This window comes from Vespa mandarinia, chromosome 3 (genome assembly GCF_050613455.1).
Source record: "Vespa mandarinia isolate Hongniang chromosome 3, ASM5061345v1, whole genome shotgun sequence".
Lineage (NCBI taxonomy): Eukaryota > Metazoa > Arthropoda > Insecta > Hymenoptera > Vespidae > Vespa > Vespa mandarinia.
This window is the reverse complement of record NC_140812.1, coordinates 3,097,501-3,115,705: the sequence shown is the minus strand read 5'-3', so window position 1 is coordinate 3,115,705 and position 18,205 is coordinate 3,097,501. Positions and strand designations below refer to the sequence as shown.

Here is an 18,205-nt window from a genome sequence, read left to right as displayed (position 1 = left end):
CCATCATTCAATTCGTGAGACCAATGGAAGTTATCTTTTATGGCATTATTTTTACATTCTATATAATATAAAATTTTTAGAAATACAATATTTTATGTGAAAATCAATTATGTAAAATTCTCTAAAAAAACTTTGTCATTATGCGTTTTAATTAAATAAACAACTATTACACCCATTAAAGTTTAATAAATTTTGTATATTCTAGTCAAAACGAATCAAAGATATGATAGACATTTATATACATTGTGCATGGAACTTTAATATCTTATAATTACTCTGCTAAAGCTGTCAGATTAAAAAGTAAAAATACATTCGTATTGCGCTAAAAAAAAGGAACTGACAAGATTATAATGAGTAGCACAATATTTTTAGGCCCTATGTTGTATATATAAAGTATACGATTCTTCTATAAATCTACATAGAAAACTTAATCGATTAATCATATTGTTGCACAATTTGTATAAATAATTTAATGAAGAATTACATCGTTACAAAAATTTGCTAATGACAAAGTTGCAAAAAAAGTATTGAATTTCTGGAGTTTGTTACGATCTGTAAAATAAATATTTAAAAAAATGTCAGATGTATCAGAAGATCTGAACATGCAGAATCCCGAAGATAAAGTTGATCTAAACTAGACATTCAAATTCTGCAATGATATGATATATTCTATTGTAACAAATTCACTAATATGCGTGTACGTATGCTGTGATTCCTTACTAACTTTTGACTATAAGATTACTCAAAAATAAAACAAAGAGAGACAACAATGTAGCCATTTAACTGCAAGACCTGTGCAATTATAAGCAAATAATAGATTTCTAAGAGAAACATATTTGATAAAAAGATTTTTTACGTTCTAGGTTCTTGGTGGCTTATGAAAAAACATACAATAATATTAATTAATAATAGTATAATATTGATTACAATTAACTATAACGTCCATAAAGTATTTTCTTCGCCGTTTTTGTACACGTTTACTAAAAACATTTATCGCTTCTTGTTGAGAAAATAAATATTAATATTAAATCTGAAATATTATTTCGTTCATTATCACTGTTCTGCATCACTTCAACTACTGTCTTGGTTTCATGTCACTAGTTACAGTTCGTATTATGGTCTAAATTGGCAAACTGACTTGCCTAGTAAGTTTATAGGCCTCTTTATATATGGAACATCGCTTTCAGTTTCTTTTCAGATTTTATGCACAAAGACACAATCCGAAATTTCTCCAAAATCCATACTACCTTATAACTCCTCCACTGTTTTCCTTTACCAGCTTAATTTGAAATAACCAAGTCAATCGCTGCTCAGAAAGTTTAAGAGCTTAGAGGCCTGCATCAAGAGGTCACCTATGATTACTACTGCTCTGATCATTCATATCATATAAGACTTGTGCGATCGTCCTTGATGATTCAACATTACTTAATGCCACACCTGCCAAATGAGGTTCATATGCTCTAAGATGCCTGAAAAAAAGGAAAATAAAAAATATTCTCGTTATTATCATTTTCAAAGAACTTCTTTCTATATAAAACGACATTAATACAAGAAATTTTACCTTCTACCATGTGTTGAGTATATGACTAGGTTTCTGAGAATAAGAGCTGCCGTCAGGCGAATACTTTTAGTCACTGGACCTTCGTTGTCATCCTGTAAAGAAAAGAATTTGAACTCTAATTATAATTCCATAAAAATTGTATTCAACATATAAAAAATTTAGAACAATGAAGCACACTGTATGTATTATATAGCGCTAAAATATATGTTGCATATATCTTTTCTAAAACTAAAGGATTTATTAAAAATGATATAATAATAATAAATCAATAGTTTTTTTTATCTTTGCTATACTAAAGTAATATTGTATAAAAACATGCAATGTCTTATATTTCAGCACCATATATCGTTAAACATATTACAATGCTATTACAGTATATCTGAACGCAACATTAGTTATTGCCATGCTTTATTACAACACAATGATTATATTAATTTATATCATTATTAGCTTTTACATTGTATACATTTTCCTAATGATAATCGATGCCGATATAATAACAATACACACTATATTCGTGACGGACAGCTATATTTATATATATTTTAAGAAATGATCGATTTTTAAAATGTCTCTGACCATTCATTAGTAAAATTAAAGTTTCGTATAGCTCTAATAATAGTATAACCTTGATAAATAATTGACATTACAGTGTATTAACACTGTAATAATATAAAATTGAGATTTTAATAAACTTTTATAATTGTTCTGTTTAATAAATTTCAAAGTGTTACTTCCCCCCTAAAACAAAACTTTAATAATATAAGCAACTGTAATGATTGAAAATGCGTATGTACTAAAATTGTGCCAGCACCTAACAGAAGATGAACAGAATCACTTCGAAATAAATAAACAATTACAATAATGCTAGCTACGAAATGAAAACGAAATAAAAACCATGCGTATATACTCTGGATGGTAAACGTTAAGGAATATAAATCAAAATGGTGCGAACGAAAACAAAGAAGATAAAGCACACGTATGTAATACGAGCAGCACACGAGAGCTGTGGCTGTATTATGACTCCAATCTTCCAATCTTGTACACGTTTTTACCTGTTCTGGTGGAGGGTTTTGCCCAGGTCTGGGAGAAGAAGAGCTTGAAGTGGCTGCAGCGGGCTTGGTTGGCCTCTGCTGCTTTGCCAGTAGAACAAGAAACTTAATTAAGTTTATAATCAAAAAAGTTTATAGATTTGAAGATTTGTGGATTTTAAAAGCACTTCTTAAAGTGGAATTATAGTTAAGAAATAAATCCTAAAAGAGTATTCCAATCTCCATATCTGTTCTATCCTATCGAACTGCATATTAATTCGTATTACAGGAAATTATCGCATATAACGGAACATAATTTTCGAAGAATGGAAAGTTCTAGTGTCGCTATTATCGTAAACGGAGATAACTATATCAGTATATAACACGTTAAATTTGTTAGGAAATATATTTGTAATTTTGCAGCTTACCATCAATTCCTTAGGATTCACGAATTCCAAAGCATGTCTTTTAATGGCATGGAATGCTGCATTCGGTGCATATCCAGGGTGATGAGGCGTTGGAGGAGTGGACGTAGATACTTCAGTTTTTCCAGTCACGGTTAATTGTTTTCTTCTAAGGATCATTGCCTAAGGAAATTTTTACAAGTAATCCTCGAGAATTGTAGATGTATTAAAAAGCAAAATTTATAAAATTATATATCGTCGTAAATACAATTATATAATCAATTGACTTACATCAGAATTACAGTGCCTATCGAATAAGTGCGTCATTAAAGAGAATCGACGTCTCTTTAAAGCATCGCAACTGCCCCATAAACACAATATTTCTTCTCCGCCAGTTGGACAATGAATTTCACACACATGAAGAAAAACTTCATGGGGAGTTTTAAATTGCCTATAAGAATACATAAAGTTACTTTAAAATAATAGAAAGTATACATAAAATAATTAATATAAGAAAAGTTAATTACCTTAAACATCCTCGCCATTCACATAGATATGCGTTAGGATCGATTTTAATAGTAATAGTTTTATTCTCAGGTGGAAGTTGACTGGTAGAAGGTTTCGATTCTGGTTCTGTTGAAGTCGAAGAACTTACAGTTTTTATAGCCTTTACTGGTGGTTTAACTAAATGTCCATGTGTCGCTGCTGCTTGGTGAGGAGTAGTTGGTCTTGTAGGTGGTGGAGTCGAAGCAGGAGTCGGTGTTACGACCCTTGATGGTACACTAGCAGACACTGGATTCTGTTGAGCCATCGCAGGTATCGTAACGGTTACAGTATTTGGATTAGTTTGTGCTACAGAACTATTAACTATTATGGAAGTCTGTGGAATTGTGGCTGACGTAGGTACCAACGGAGGAGGAATATTTCCAAGAGCTGGACTTTGTAAAATAGGACGTGGAACTTGAGTTACAACAACTTGTTGTCCTTGAGGTGTAACAGCTACCATTTTTTGTGGTGTTGGTTGAGGAGCAGCTTGTGGCTGTAAAATTATAATAGTTTTCGTGCCAGTGCCTTGTTGTTGAGTTGTCTGAGCAACAAGAACCGTCTGTGCTTGTCCTTGTACTAAAGCTGTTTGTGGTTGAGCCAACACATAGTTTTGTCCAGGAACACCACCAGATACGACATATTGCAGTTGCCCTCCCGCACTTTGTTGTAACAGAACTTGTGGCTGTGCTTGTGCTTGTCTTCCTTTGACGGACGCAGCAGGAATTATAACTTGATTGTTTGACTGAATTGTTTGTTGAACGACTATTTGTCGAGGAGTCGCTACTATTAACTGTTGTTGATGCTGCTGATGTTGCTGATGATGTTGTTGCGGCTGCTGATGCTGATGATGATGATGATGTTGCTGCTGCTGTGGATGTTGGTGATGTTGCTGCAGATGTTGATGTTGCTGTTGTTGTTGCTGTGGTTGTTGCTGCTGCTGTTGCTGTGATTGATGCTGTTGCTGTTGTTGTTGAGTAATTTGATTAATAAATATGTGAGGTTCTTCTTTCACGACTGGAGAAGGTTCTTCCTTATTAATGTTCACTTGTTCATCAAGATCAGTTTCATCTTCTATGCAATCAGCAGCAAGAGCTGCATAAAGATTTGCAGCAGTAGATGAAACTGTTGCTTTCTCACTGTCTTTGTCATCTTCTTGTTCTTCCGATTTTATACTGGATACAGTAGATTCAGCAGTTGTTGAATCAACAGCAGGATCAGGCGATGTAGTGCCATTAGAATATTTTGGTTTTTTTGCATCTATCTCATCAGATTCACTAGCTGCTCTTTTTATTCCTCTAGGAGCTTCAATTAATGTATCCTCAGATACTTCAGTCTGCATGGTATTACTTTCTGTTATATCATTTTTTATTTTAATATCAGTCGGAGATTCTTTTAATACCTTTTTAATATGATTTTCAACCAAATCTATTCCTTTTTCGTTTATTGAATTCTTTCCAAGAACTCCATTTAAAATAGGCTCTTTATCTACCTTTCTTTCTAATAAATCAGCCAACATCATACTCTGCAATGGTTTCTCCTTTGAACTTATGCTAGATGAATCTTTGGATGATCCATCATCTTGTGCATTAATATCTATATTAGTTGGTGCACCATTTAAAAGTATTCCTTCAAAACTCGTTAAAGAATTATCTTCTTCAGCACCAGCACCGGAAAAATCTCTACTACCACCTATACCACTACTAGAAGCCAAAGAATTGTTCGTTGAATCAGAATCTTCAGCAATCGAAGTACACGTACTTCGTTGATTGGACTTGTTTGTACAAATTGTAGTAGAGGTCGGTGGTTGACAAACTTTTACGATCGAGGATATGTGATTCTCAGTTGAATTCAAAATTACTGTAGTTGAGGTTACGATTTGGTTGACACTTTCATTTACATCATTTACTTCAGTCTGAAATATATTATTTATATAAATTCAACTTTAGACATCTATTGTAATAAAGTATCCTCTTACCTTCTCACAATTGTTGGTCAAAACAAATTTAGCTCCATTAAGTCTCTGTATTTTTTTGGCAGGAATAGCTGCAATCACTGGTTTTTGTTTAGAGTTCACAGAAACTTTAGGGAGTATTGTTGCTGGTGTAGCTGCAGGAGCTGCAGGTTGTACCACACCTGTTAATTGCTGTTGCAGTAACCTTTGCTGTTGTTGACGTTGTGCAACCTATTAAAATACAATCATTGTTAAAAAGAAATGCTTGTTATCTTTTTTTTTTAATAAATTGTATAGCCCTACTTATACATCAATTTATCTCCAATCAATATAATATATTATATTTATATAATATATTTAGTTTCATATTCAAATTTCATATTCATATATTTGGTCACTTTAAATTTATAATTACTTCAATTTTCACATCATCATGCTGTTGTTAGTATTCTGCTTATTATAACTTTTTCAGTTTACTAGGCACAAACTCACTCTGTTAAAGATCATTAATAACCTACTTATTTCATATTTATCAAGAAGGGCAGGATAGGACTTTTTGGATTGACATTACATTTCCAAAAAAAAAAAAAAAATTTATGTCACGACAAGAAAAATCAACACAACACACAATACTACATCATATACTAATACAGTAATAAAACAAAAGAAAAAGAAAAAACTGAGATTGAATACATACTTTTGCATCATCTACCTATTTTTTCTATAATAAAGAAAATCATGTACTTTCGTTTTATATGACTTTTATAATATTTGAAGATTATTATGACACATAATATTATTTATACAATATCTATAATATAAAATTGTAGAAATTGTCAAATAATTAACTGAAAAATAATGAAATATTTCAGAAATATTGTCAATAAATTATTTTTAACACATTTACTTTATATATAATTTTAAATAAGTATGCACATTACTCAATTAGACACAATTTAAAGTACAATATAAAGTACAATGTGTAATACTTTTTAAAATTTCTATAAATACTACTTTGTCATGTTAATGTACAATTATACCTGGTTGCTTGTTATTAGCTGGTTGGCACTGATGCTGGATGCGATGCTAGTAGTAGTGTTTGTTACACAGGCAGTAAGGGTAGACACACAAGTTGCAGCAGCACTGGACATGCAGTCACTGCTGGCTGTTACCTTGGTAGCCAAAAGGCTTTTTATTATAGAACTGGATGTAGTACTACTTCGGTTATCTTCTTTTGTTACTACTTGGACAGATTGGGAGTGCTGCTGCTGCTGCTGCTGATTTTGGGATCCACTGGCCAGCAATGCTTGACTCAGGTGGGGGTGAGATACTGATACCTAATTGACAGTAGTCATATACAATTCTCACCACTTCAACAATTTTCAAATATAAAGTTTAGAATAAATTGAATACATGCTAAGAGAACGAATAAAGTATTTATGTAGAAAACATGATGATTGAATTACATAGAAGACAAAAAAGTATTATTTCATAAAAGTACCATTTATGCTTGATATAAAGTACCATACCATGTTTTAACCATTCCATTTTTTGATAATTCATAACATTGAAATAGTATTGAAAAAATATTGAAATAAAATGTAATCTAATTAGATTATTATGCTTTGTAAATAGCAAAGAAGTTGATGAGAAATTCTGCTGTCTCTTTTACTGGTGTTAATTTTAGCGTAGCTATATGAAATAATTAAAGTATTAATATAATAGAAAGGTTTTTAGTTCAGCGTTACCTTATTATTAAGAATAGTCTACTATGCAACACAGTTTCTGTTTTCTAATACACACACGCACACACACACACATACACAATGCAAATTTCCATATCTAATATTATGGAACAAAATTCACTGATATATACATGTATATATACATATATATAGGTATACACACATAATCTTGCATTGTCTCAGAGAAGCATGCAATATAATACGTTGTACCATGATTAGGAAGGAATTTTAGCATATATTATAAAAAGCCCACATGTATAGCATCATGAAACTACGACCAAAATGAGAATCAAGGTCATGAACGAATGGCATACAGATCTAGGATTTGGACCCACCTGACTTTTAGAATCAACCTTGGTGACTGGATTTTGGGATTGATTTGACGTAATGGAAGGTGGTTTTGGAGGGGCAGACAACTGGGCTTTTAGAATGGGAGATGCAGGGGCTGGAGTTCTGTGAACTCCAGATGCAGGATTGTCTAGGGCCGTGCTATCGGGAGCAGGACTTATATTCTTGATTGTACGCTGTTGTACGGGAAGCACCTTTACTGGAGTTGTGTTGACCGCTGATATCGGAGCTGTATTAGTCGCAATTACAGTTTGGCTCGGATAAGTTACTTGGCCTGGTGTAGTCCGTACACGGATGCCTTCGTAATACTGAGTACCAGTTGATTCTCCTTTGAGTGGATTTGGACCAATAGTTCCCCCGAACACTGACCTATATTTATAATTTGGATTGTAATAGGATTTAATTGCTTCGAAAAATATTAATTTAATTTATTCAAATCTAGATATACCTAACACATCTGGGAAAATGAAGTGGCGCGATTACTCCTCTTCTGCCAATCTTCGTACAACACCCGAGATATTTTTTGTAGAGTTCCTCTTGTTCTATGCGTATACCTGGTGCAAGTTCAAAGGTAGCTCTTAACCATCCTAAAGCGAATTGCTCGTTTTCCTGAATGATTTGTTGATGAGCGTGTTGTTGTTGAAGCGCATTAGCCGTCTCTACTGTTTCTGCAGAGAAAAAAGAAACAACAAACAAAAACAAAAAAATGAAATTCAATGTAAAATAAAGTCTATCATTGATCGTGGATTATACATGCTCGTACATACTGTGCGTTGTGGACTTGGTTGTAGTTGCAGGTGTATTAGGTCTAGAAGGTGCTGGGCTAACTGGAGCCGACGTTGCGGTAATCGTAGCTGGAGTAGCTGGCACGGGTGATGATGTTACTGACGCAACCGGAGTAGTGGCAGCAGCAGCAACAGGAGTATTCTGAGACGTATTCGAAGGTGTGGGTATAGTAGATACAGTTTCTACCACTCTCATCAAAATGCAAGCTTTTGGGCCATAACTCTGTGCTTCGACGGTGACAAGCGCGACCAATGTATCGATAGCTCCACGTACCCGCGCGACACTAGTACACGGTCTTTCGCCCAACGAAGTTAAAGCGTATAAACACTCCAAAGTATAAACTAAAAGAGCTATATCACTTAGAGCTAAAAACCTAAAATGAAAAAAGGAAATAATACCGCGTTTAATTCTCATTGACAATGATATATATACATACAATCGATGATAAAGAATTAGAAAATTTACCTGCAAATAAGTTCATAGACGCTATCTTCCAATCCAAACGTAACGATTTCTTCGTTACTATCCTGTTGACTGATCTTATTAAGCACCTCTAAACAGGATATAACGATAAATCTATCTTGCGACTCGATACCTTTTGCCACACAAGACAGGACAACATCTGTTATCCTTTCGCCAGCCTCTTTTAAAATGATTTCGTTTGCTATATTCCCTAGTATATCGAAACCAAGTTGATGCAAATTACTCCACCTTGCTCTTATACATAATAAAACGAATCTCAAAAAACATCGATTCCTGCTTAGCACCGCGGCATTCTCCGGAGTGAAACTGAGATTTCGTAAGATAGACGCTATCTGTAACACGCGTTGACCGTACGGATCCTGCGTGCCTAACGTTCTACCGACGCAAAACAAGTCTTTATCCTCTTCTTCGAACTTTATCGAATTTTGATTCTGATCTTTAAAATTCTCATCTTGATGAGAACCAATAGGATCTAGACGTGAACAGTCTGGAAGCACCTGAAATGTTACAACAAAATATTGTTATTTTATTGTTCTTGTAAATATTTATTTTATCCACATCTTTGTTAAACCAAAGAATGAAAGAAATCTATTGCTTTACCCCATCCACATCCATCGACGTGACCGTCTCCTCGTTGTCTTGAACCGTTACTGTCACTTTATTTTGCTTCTCTTTCTCTAATGTTTTCCGCCTGGAGAATGTGTGTAAACTCGTTGATGGCTTCTTCATAAAGGTTTTCTCGTTCGTAAGGTCTATCACGTCTTGCGAATCGAGTACATCCGACCAAAACGAATTGATAGAATAATTCCTCACACGAGAATAAACCTCAATGAAAAGTTGTCGCGTACCAGGCGAGTCGAAAACGCCAGCATGCGCGAGCAGGATATTCACCAAACGTGGATACTTATCAAGACGTAACGTATGTTTTCCTTCGTTCGACAAAAGCGTGCAAACATTGATTGCGAAGTCTTGTTCGTTTGGAAGAGGCGAAAGAAGCGATAATGCCAATTTGTCGTAGTTGGATGGTTTGTAAAGATCGGACGAAAGACCATTGTAATCGCGAAGAGATTCTGAAAGAAAAAATCATCCAACTAATATTAAATTTTACTCGATAAAATCTATGTGTATATATATATATAAACTAATACCATTTATGAATACAAGTAATAGAGATCTCAAAGAACACCACAAGTTTACCTTGGATATTAAAGAAATAAGAAGACCGAACGTATAACTACGTTATAGTCATACCAAAAGTCTCATTACGATGCAATAAAAGATAAATTAAAAAAAATATTCAACGGTTATATATCCAAAGTTGATACATACGTGTATATATTATGTATCGGTAAGATTCCGTTGAAAAAGATAACGAATGTTCTATGCCACAAAATAGGAAAGAATGATTATGCAGACGTCTATTGATAGAAAAGCCTTTGTTTGTACCTGGTACGAAAATTTATTCGTTATATAGAAACCACACAACGCTTCCTAAGTAAAACAGCTTTACGGTATCGCATCTAGATAGCCCGTCGACGAGAGGTCGCGTTCAATAACCGCAATCGCTTCACGTGCAATGCCTATCAACCACGATCGTTACGCTCGAACTCTCATACTATCTTGTCCACCAGCTGCCATTAAATATGGTAGCGTAGTAAAGGTATCATTATATCGACTCATAACGACAAGAGTTCCAAACGCCTTCATTGCCAGCATAACGATGTTCTTTGTTCCTATTCAAATGATATCTACAAAATCTTCTGAAGAGAAAATCAAAGATCGACGATCATATGATTATAATAAATCGAAGCTCGTTAATGTGATAAATTTGAACGCCGTTTGGGCAGTCTGCCAAAATGTTTGGCAGGAGAGATAGAAAAGATTATGGAGACTTATGTTAGTCTCTTTTTAATACATCGACCCAAAATAACTAAAAAAGATTGAAACAAAAATAAAGCAAGGATCGATCTCTATCGTTTATCTTTCATGTATTAAAATCAGCATTATTTTTTGTTTTTTCTGTTCTTAACATATAGGAACATATAAATAAAAAGAAAGTAAAAATATAAGCAAGAATAGGTACATAATCAATGAGAGAAAGAGAGAGAGAGAGAGAGAGAGAGAGAGAGAGAGAGAGAGAGAGAGAGTGAGTGAGTGAGAGAGAGAGGGAACGATGAGAAATCTTATTTCTTTTTAATATCGAACGTGGATATTCATTGGAAGAGTATGTTTATAAAATAAAAAATCGTTTCTTGCGTTTGAACCTGATCAGATATCAAACTGGGTTCTGGATTGTGGAAACTGTATTAGGTCGAATCATTACAGCTCATAGGCTCGGTTAGCGTCTGGCCGGTACATCGAGTGCATCGGATGCATTGAATGCGTCATCGATTGGCAGTGGATGTCGGCGCGGTGCGTAGACGTCACGCAATCGAGGCTGAGACGTCACCGGGATTGCTTTACACCGTACGCGGCGAACGCGATGCGACATTCGCGCACAAGGCACTTCGCACGCGCTCGCTGAACTGGTGGGATCAAAATCGAGAGTCGCAGCGGAGTCACGCAAGCGCCGTGAGTGTTCCATCGCGCAGGGAGAATGTCAAGAACTGCTGCTCCTATCTCCCGCAAACGTTTATTGATTGCTTTCTCTTGTTCTATTCCCCTCTTGCTCCTTTTGCTGCCGCTCTTTCTCCTCCGCGAACTTCCATTTGTACTGCGCATTATCTCTCTTATTCCACTTGACACCAGACACTGCTCGTAATCTTTTTCTTTTTTATGGAAATAATCACGATTTTACGGCTTATTTTTAATTGACCATCGTTTCATTCAAAAATCGTAATCTTTGTCATTCTAAGGATTGCATTTCACTTGCAAATATACATATATATATATATATATATATATATAATTTTTTATTTTAATGAAATCCATATAAAAATCTAGAGATAGGATAAAAACGAAGGCTTTGATTTGTCTAATCTTTTCTGAGAAAATATTTGTAGATGCAAAAAAATTTATCGACTCCTCATATATAAAATCCTAAAACGATAAACAGAGAGATAAGAAATGAAAGATAAAAAATAAGAAATCAAAAAATGTTGATCTGACATCTTACTATGTAGTTTGACTGAAGTTTCTCTAACGAATTTACAGAATCCTGGAGGAACCTTCAGATCATTCGTCTCCGCAGTTTGCGCTTACGGAGATGAAAAGAAGGTGACGAAGCGAGGTGACAAAGAGGTAAAAAAGAAGAACGAGTCGAGGGGGTTTCACCGCTTCTATATACGAAGAATTGTTCGACGTACGCGCGTGCGCCGCAAATATAGACCCGACGTATTTCTGCCAGTCGAAGCTCAGACTCAGCTTTGTGTATGCCCATAATTCCCACACATACAAACTATATAACATGCGTTTATTACATACATATACATGTACACAAACATATGCACCCGCGCGCAAGAGAGAGAACACGATGATTATTGCTCATTAAATTATCTTCCACGTGCTGTGTGCGCATCAGATCTTTTCTTTGCACATACGCTACGTATACATACACATATATACGCGTACACGCTCTAAAGTCCGTGAACGTTCCTGCTGCTCTCTCTTTCTTATTCCTATGTTGAAACTTGGCAACTTCACGATCTCAACTTGTAAAAAAACGGCGTACTCATTACGAGCTTTTTTTTCTTGTTTTGTTTTTCTTTTTTAATCTTTCTCGTGGGTTGCGTAGTTTATCAAGGATTATTTCTAAATAATTCCAATAATCAAATGTGTTAGCCAAAGTTTTGTGTGTGTGCGTGTATATACATATAAAACATTGTATATTATCATTGTAATGAACGAAGCTCTTTGAGTCCAAGAAAGCGCTTGGTAATGTGTTAATTCTCTGTACGCGTTGTCCATCTTTTTTTTTGCCTCTATCCGCTTCGTTCTGCCCATCTGTTTCCCTCAAGCGTACCGCAGGCAACAGCAAGTTCAGTCACTCTCCACATATAACTATATAACTATATATATATATGTATGTACATACGTATGTATATATGTATGTATGTATGTATGTATGTATGTATGTATGTATGTATGTATGTATGTATGTATGTATGTATGTATGTATGTATGTATGTATGTATGTATGTATGTATGATGTATGTATGTATGTATGTATGTATGTATGTATGTATGTATGTATGTATGTATGTATGTATGTATGTATGTATGTATGTATGTATGTATGTATGTATGTATGTATGTATGTATGTATGTATGTATGTATGTATGTATGTATGTATGTATGTATGTATGTATGTACGTATGTACGTATGTATATATCTTTTGTACGTTGAAAGTCGACGGCAATTCTCCATGAGAGAGCACGTCAATAACCCGTTGCGGCTTCGTCACGATAGATATCATGCATTTATGTAGCGTTTATATAGATGTGTGCGATACGTATACACGTACAAGTCCTTTTCACAATATATTCGGCGGACGTTCACCTGTATTTCGCGAACATCTTTTAATAAATTCTTTACATCTTTGTATCCGTTTAAAAACAATAACTATTAATAATAACTAACAAACAAAGAAATATAACATCTGAGTGACAGAACAAAAATTCTCCTCCATAATGTAAAATATTTCATATCTAACACAGATCTCCATTAATTATTACCATTAAATGAACTACATGGTTTCTAACACGTGATTAGAAAATAAAAGTTTACCTGCAACATTATGTTGATGATGATTATACGTAAGAGGAACTGAATGTAATGCCCTGGCAGACCACTTCCGGTGTCTGGAATCTTCGTCTTCATCATCGGCTTGCTGCCCATCTTCTCCTAAGAAATGAACCTTTTCGTACCTGTCTAGATATCTGAAAAACATTGACCAATTGACATATAAGTATCATGCTCAATAGATAACGATCATTGTTATGCTATGGGAAATTACTTTAATTTAAATATTCATTGATAAAAAATTCTGAATAAGGTTCTTTGACAAACTGAATAACAGATCGATCGACAGATGAATGAGGCAGATGTAAAGTATCAGAGATTCAATTTGAGAGACAAAGAAGCAAGATCACGAGAGATGAAGTGAAGAGTGAATTGAAGAGAGAGAGAGAGAAAGAAGATGGGGGTGGAAGAGGGAGAGGATACGATATCGTGGGGGGCAAAAGAAAATGGTGGGGGAAAGATGTAGTGAATCCATTCATGCACTACGTAGTAGTAGACCACGGAAGGTGCAAGCGGTGGAGCCAGCCAACCAGAGCCTGATTGGCGGTTAGTGGATGCAGGCCGTGCATGGACACTTTGATTACTGTAGCGGCATAGCAGTATCCGTGCGAATCTCAACAGCACTACATGTTCTTTAATTTGTTTCATTGTAACTAGAGAATATGTTACAGTTTAAATATATTATAATTTAAATGTTTATGGCATCTTCTTGTTAAAAGATCATTATGGTGAAAGGAACTATGGTGATTTATACTTTGCATATGTATAATTACGTACGTGTGATAAAACTTTATGACTATAAATAGTTGAGAACTCTACATTCTTTGTATAATATGATTCTATGTGAAAATATTGTTATCTTAATGAGAAAAAGAAAGTTACAAAAAAAAAAGACTAATTTAAAGAGACATTCGTATATGAGAGATTCGTATATAAATAGATTTGAAACATCGTTATCACGAATACAAATAGCGGTCACACTTCGAACAACGAATCGGTGTATCGCGATATCAGTCGGAGGAAGCACGACGTCCTCAACGTTCGACGAGCTAGCGAGACAACAAGGTTGCAGGGCTCGATTGGAGAGAGAGGACAGCGACTGAGAAAGCACGTGGCGCGTCGGTGAGGCCGGCACTGAATGAATGAATGAACGTAACGTACGATACGATACGGAAAATGGTGGTGGGGCGGAGGACCAACGCCGATACTCGGTGGTGGTAGCGCAGCATTTTGCTACTACCTCTGCTCTTGCAGACGCTCGCGGGCTGTCAGAGGCGGTAGAACCGCTTTCCATCCGAGGGCGCGCGGCGACCTAACAAGCTTGCACGCTCGCGCAAACTCTTTTTCTTTTCTACAACGTTTCGTAATATATACGAAAGCATCATGTGTGTGTGTGTGTGTGTGTGTGTGTGTGTGTGTGTGTGTGTGAAAATATATATATATCCTTGGTCAAACCAATTGGCTAAGCTCGATTGATCCAATATCTACTTTTATTAAGAGATTCGGAATTTCCAGACTTTTTCGTCGAATTCACTCTCCAAGAGATCTACCGAAGTCCACTTACCGAAGGTATATTTGTTTAAGACCGATTCCACTGTTGACACAGCCGTTTGGCAGATGAAATTGTTCGCATAGCGAGGCCCATTCATTTCTGGTATTCACCTGCAATGCAGAAATTAATATGCGTTACGTAAACGATTATTTTTAATTGCTAAAAAAAAAAGAAGTATATATATATTTATGAAGACATTTGATAATCAATTATTTTTGTAAAAAATCAATTATTTGTAAATATTATTGATATTATTGCAATCCTTTTACAGGACTTTTAATCAATAATACAATATGGCGTAAACTTTTCCAAATATGTAATATTTCTAAAAAAAAATGTTAGAATAGATTTATTTTTAAGTTGCGCTCATTATGGACAATTTTTCACTTAAATATTCTTCACACTGACAAGACTATCCATTGATTCCGCTGAATAAAGAATTCTGAATATTGCGAGTTTGATCGTTATAATAATTGCTTGTCATAGAATGAGTACATATATAAATAATGAAAGCAAGTTCGAAGTAATGAGAATCGAACGACTTTGAAGAATTCAACAAGCTATAACGCAAGATCAAAAAAAGGAAAAGACAACTTTTCATCAGACTATAAGTATATCATTTGACTAACAATTCGTTAATTACTTCGTAAAAAATCATTCTGCTATTGAGAAATGATTATGTTAGAAAGATTAACGAGAGAAGGGAAAACTTCAGTAGGTAATAACCCAAGTAATTATTCAAAGTATTCGTGGCACTGTAAAAGCTATCAGTTGAAAGGATTTAAAACTTTCTGTAGCTTGGAATTACAATGGCTTTATAACGTTGACAACAAGTCGAGAAAAACAAAGCTTTGATGTATAACCAAAGCAAATAAAAAGTGTCGAGGATGGTTAGAGGGGGCAGGGAATATGTAAATCCAAACAAAGAGAACAAAGAGAAATTCAATAGGATAGAAATTTGTTTAGAAACGCTATAAAAGAAATCGCTCTGTTGTGTAACATAAAGAAGAAGTAAAAGAAAACGATTTTCCTTTTTATTTGTTTGCTTGTTCAAAGATTAATGAAATTAATCTAGCTATATTTTAATTTCTACGAAGAAAGACAGAGACAGAGAAAAAGACAGACAGATAGAGAGAGAGAGAGAGAGAGAGAGAGGGGGAATTTTACCATATAAATATTGGGATGATATCCCTTTCGCAAAAATTTTCGTGACCACGCCTGCGACACGTGTGACGCCAAAAAATTGATAGTTCGAACCACGGATGTAAGTGTGAAGAGGCCCTTGGCAAAATATATCGAGGAGGGACGTGGATACTGGGTCAGTGCTCTCTGGATTCGTGCCCGTGCCTTTGCTATTCTCGTCGTCGCGATGCCCCGAAGACAGAGAGACAGAGAAAAAAAGAAAGAAAAAGAGAGAGAGAGAGAGAGAGAGAGAGAGAGAGAGAGAGAGAGAGAGAGAGAGAGAGAGAGAGAGAGAGAAAGAGAGAGAGAAAGAAAAAGAGAGAGAAAGAGAGAGAGAGAGAAAGAGAGAGAGAAAGAGAGAGAGAGAAAGAGAGAGAGAAAGAGAGAGAGAAAAAGAGAGAGAGAAAGAGAGAGAAAGCTAGAGCTTACCTACACCGAGAACGTGGCGCCCCGTTGTGGACGACCTCGCGACAAAGGAATAAGATGCATCAAAGATGACCGATGAATCTCTTACCGCCATCGTTGTCGCGTGCCCAAGAAAGAAAGTTGGTCAGGACGATGAGAACTCGCATTGCTGGATCTCTCTCCTCGCTAGAGATAGATATCTCGAATGCACATTACTGTGTCTTTACTATCCTCTCTGAATAATAATCCGAAGAAGAAACCAGTAAAACGATCGAACCCCTACATACATTAACGAGAAATTTATTCCTAGATTGCATTGACTTTTTATACATCAAATTGATTTATTGAATCAATTCAAACTTTTTCTTTGAGATTCTATATCCCATAGGATTCTGTATTAAGCAATTGAGATTGCTGCTATTAGACATCATAGGACATTAATACAAAAATTCGACATATTGGATTAGAATTAATCGAGATAGATAAAAATTCTGTACTCTAAGAGACTTTCCTTTTTGAGAGACAAATATATAAACATATATTCTGCTTTTTTATTCTATTCTCCACTCCCATTTCCGCCTATAATGTTTAAACCTTATTTTTTATTTATCGATTGAAACATATCGAGTTCGTTCTTGAAAAAGGACTTCGATGATATATACGACGAGCGTGACTAAACAACAAATGCATTTACACGCGAGTAAATCACGACTGGCTCGCTCGTAATCGTGCAACTTTGCTTGACCTTGGTAATGCAAAGAACGATGCGCATGCGCGTAAATGTTCTTCGAGAGCGTTGAACGTATCCACGTGTTTGGTTCGGAGGACCGCGCAATGAAAGTGTCTTTGGCGCCATGTGCTCTCGTTGAGGTAGGACATGGTCTCTCTTTGCCTCTTGTCCTTCGTCTCTCGCTACGTTTCTCATCGTCCCTCTCTTTCTCGTCCCTCTCCCCCTTCCACTGGATTCTATACCCACCCATTTCTCTCCCCCCCCTCTCTCTCTCTTCGCTTCATCTATCTTTCTTCTGCCTATGACTTTTCTCATACTACGGACGTAAATTAACATCCGCATGTTTTTGTTGACGACAAATTATTTCACTATTATTTCAAATCGAAATGATAATATTTTTATATTTTCTCGTTAATTATCTTTTCAGTGCAATTCGTTAAGAATTATGACTCCATACGTACAAGAGATTCATCGAGTAACGGAATAATATTTTATAGATAACATGAATCAATAACGCGGAGTTTATAAGATAAATAAGAAATACGCAATAAGTTTTTATTCGTTGGGACAACACATTATATGATATACCGAACAAAGTACCAGACCGGAAATACTGGTAGTTTTCCAAGATCAGCAAATATAGAATGTAATTGAATTGCAAATAGATAGTCATTTTCTAAGCATGTTTCTTCTTTTAGATATTTCATAATTTTATTGCAATAAGAACTTATTTCGTATT

At 35.2% G+C, this 18,205-nt stretch overlaps 1 protein-coding gene across 7 annotated transcripts in view; it reads right to left on the bottom strand.

Annotated features, from left to right (window-relative positions):
• Positions 1 to 56: 56 nt before the first annotated feature.
• The window catches only part of Bap170 (Brahma associated protein 170kD), a 29,988-nt gene continuing 11,839 nt past the window's right edge, over positions 57 to 18,205 (bottom strand). Inside the window, exons 3-17 of one of the 7 annotated variants that reach the window (XM_035882216.2) lie at positions 15,162 to 15,259; positions 13,583 to 13,734; positions 9,456 to 9,925; positions 8,838 to 9,352; positions 8,354 to 8,745; positions 8,035 to 8,254; positions 7,574 to 7,955; positions 6,534 to 6,830; positions 5,518 to 5,724; positions 3,524 to 5,454; positions 3,288 to 3,447; positions 3,021 to 3,179; positions 2,617 to 2,697; positions 1,562 to 1,653; positions 57 to 1,469 (exon numbers count right to left, since the gene is read on the bottom strand). In XM_035882216.2, coding sequence (XP_035738109.2) covers positions 1,349 to 1,469; positions 1,562 to 1,653; positions 2,617 to 2,697; positions 3,021 to 3,179; positions 3,288 to 3,447; positions 3,524 to 5,454; positions 5,518 to 5,724; positions 6,534 to 6,830; positions 7,574 to 7,955; positions 8,035 to 8,254; positions 8,354 to 8,745; positions 8,838 to 9,352; positions 9,456 to 9,925; positions 13,583 to 13,734; positions 15,162 to 15,259 — 5,277 coding nt within the window. In that variant the 3' untranslated portion in view covers positions 57 to 1,348. The remainder of the gene's footprint in view (positions 1,470 to 1,561; positions 1,654 to 2,616; positions 2,698 to 3,020; positions 3,180 to 3,287; positions 3,448 to 3,523; positions 5,455 to 5,517; positions 5,725 to 6,533; positions 6,831 to 7,573; positions 7,956 to 8,034; positions 8,255 to 8,353; positions 8,746 to 8,837; positions 9,353 to 9,455; positions 9,926 to 13,582; positions 13,735 to 15,161; positions 15,260 to 18,205) is intronic. The other 6 variants (XM_035882215.2, XM_085655792.1, XM_085655793.1 and 3 more) reach the window with 6 other exon arrangements.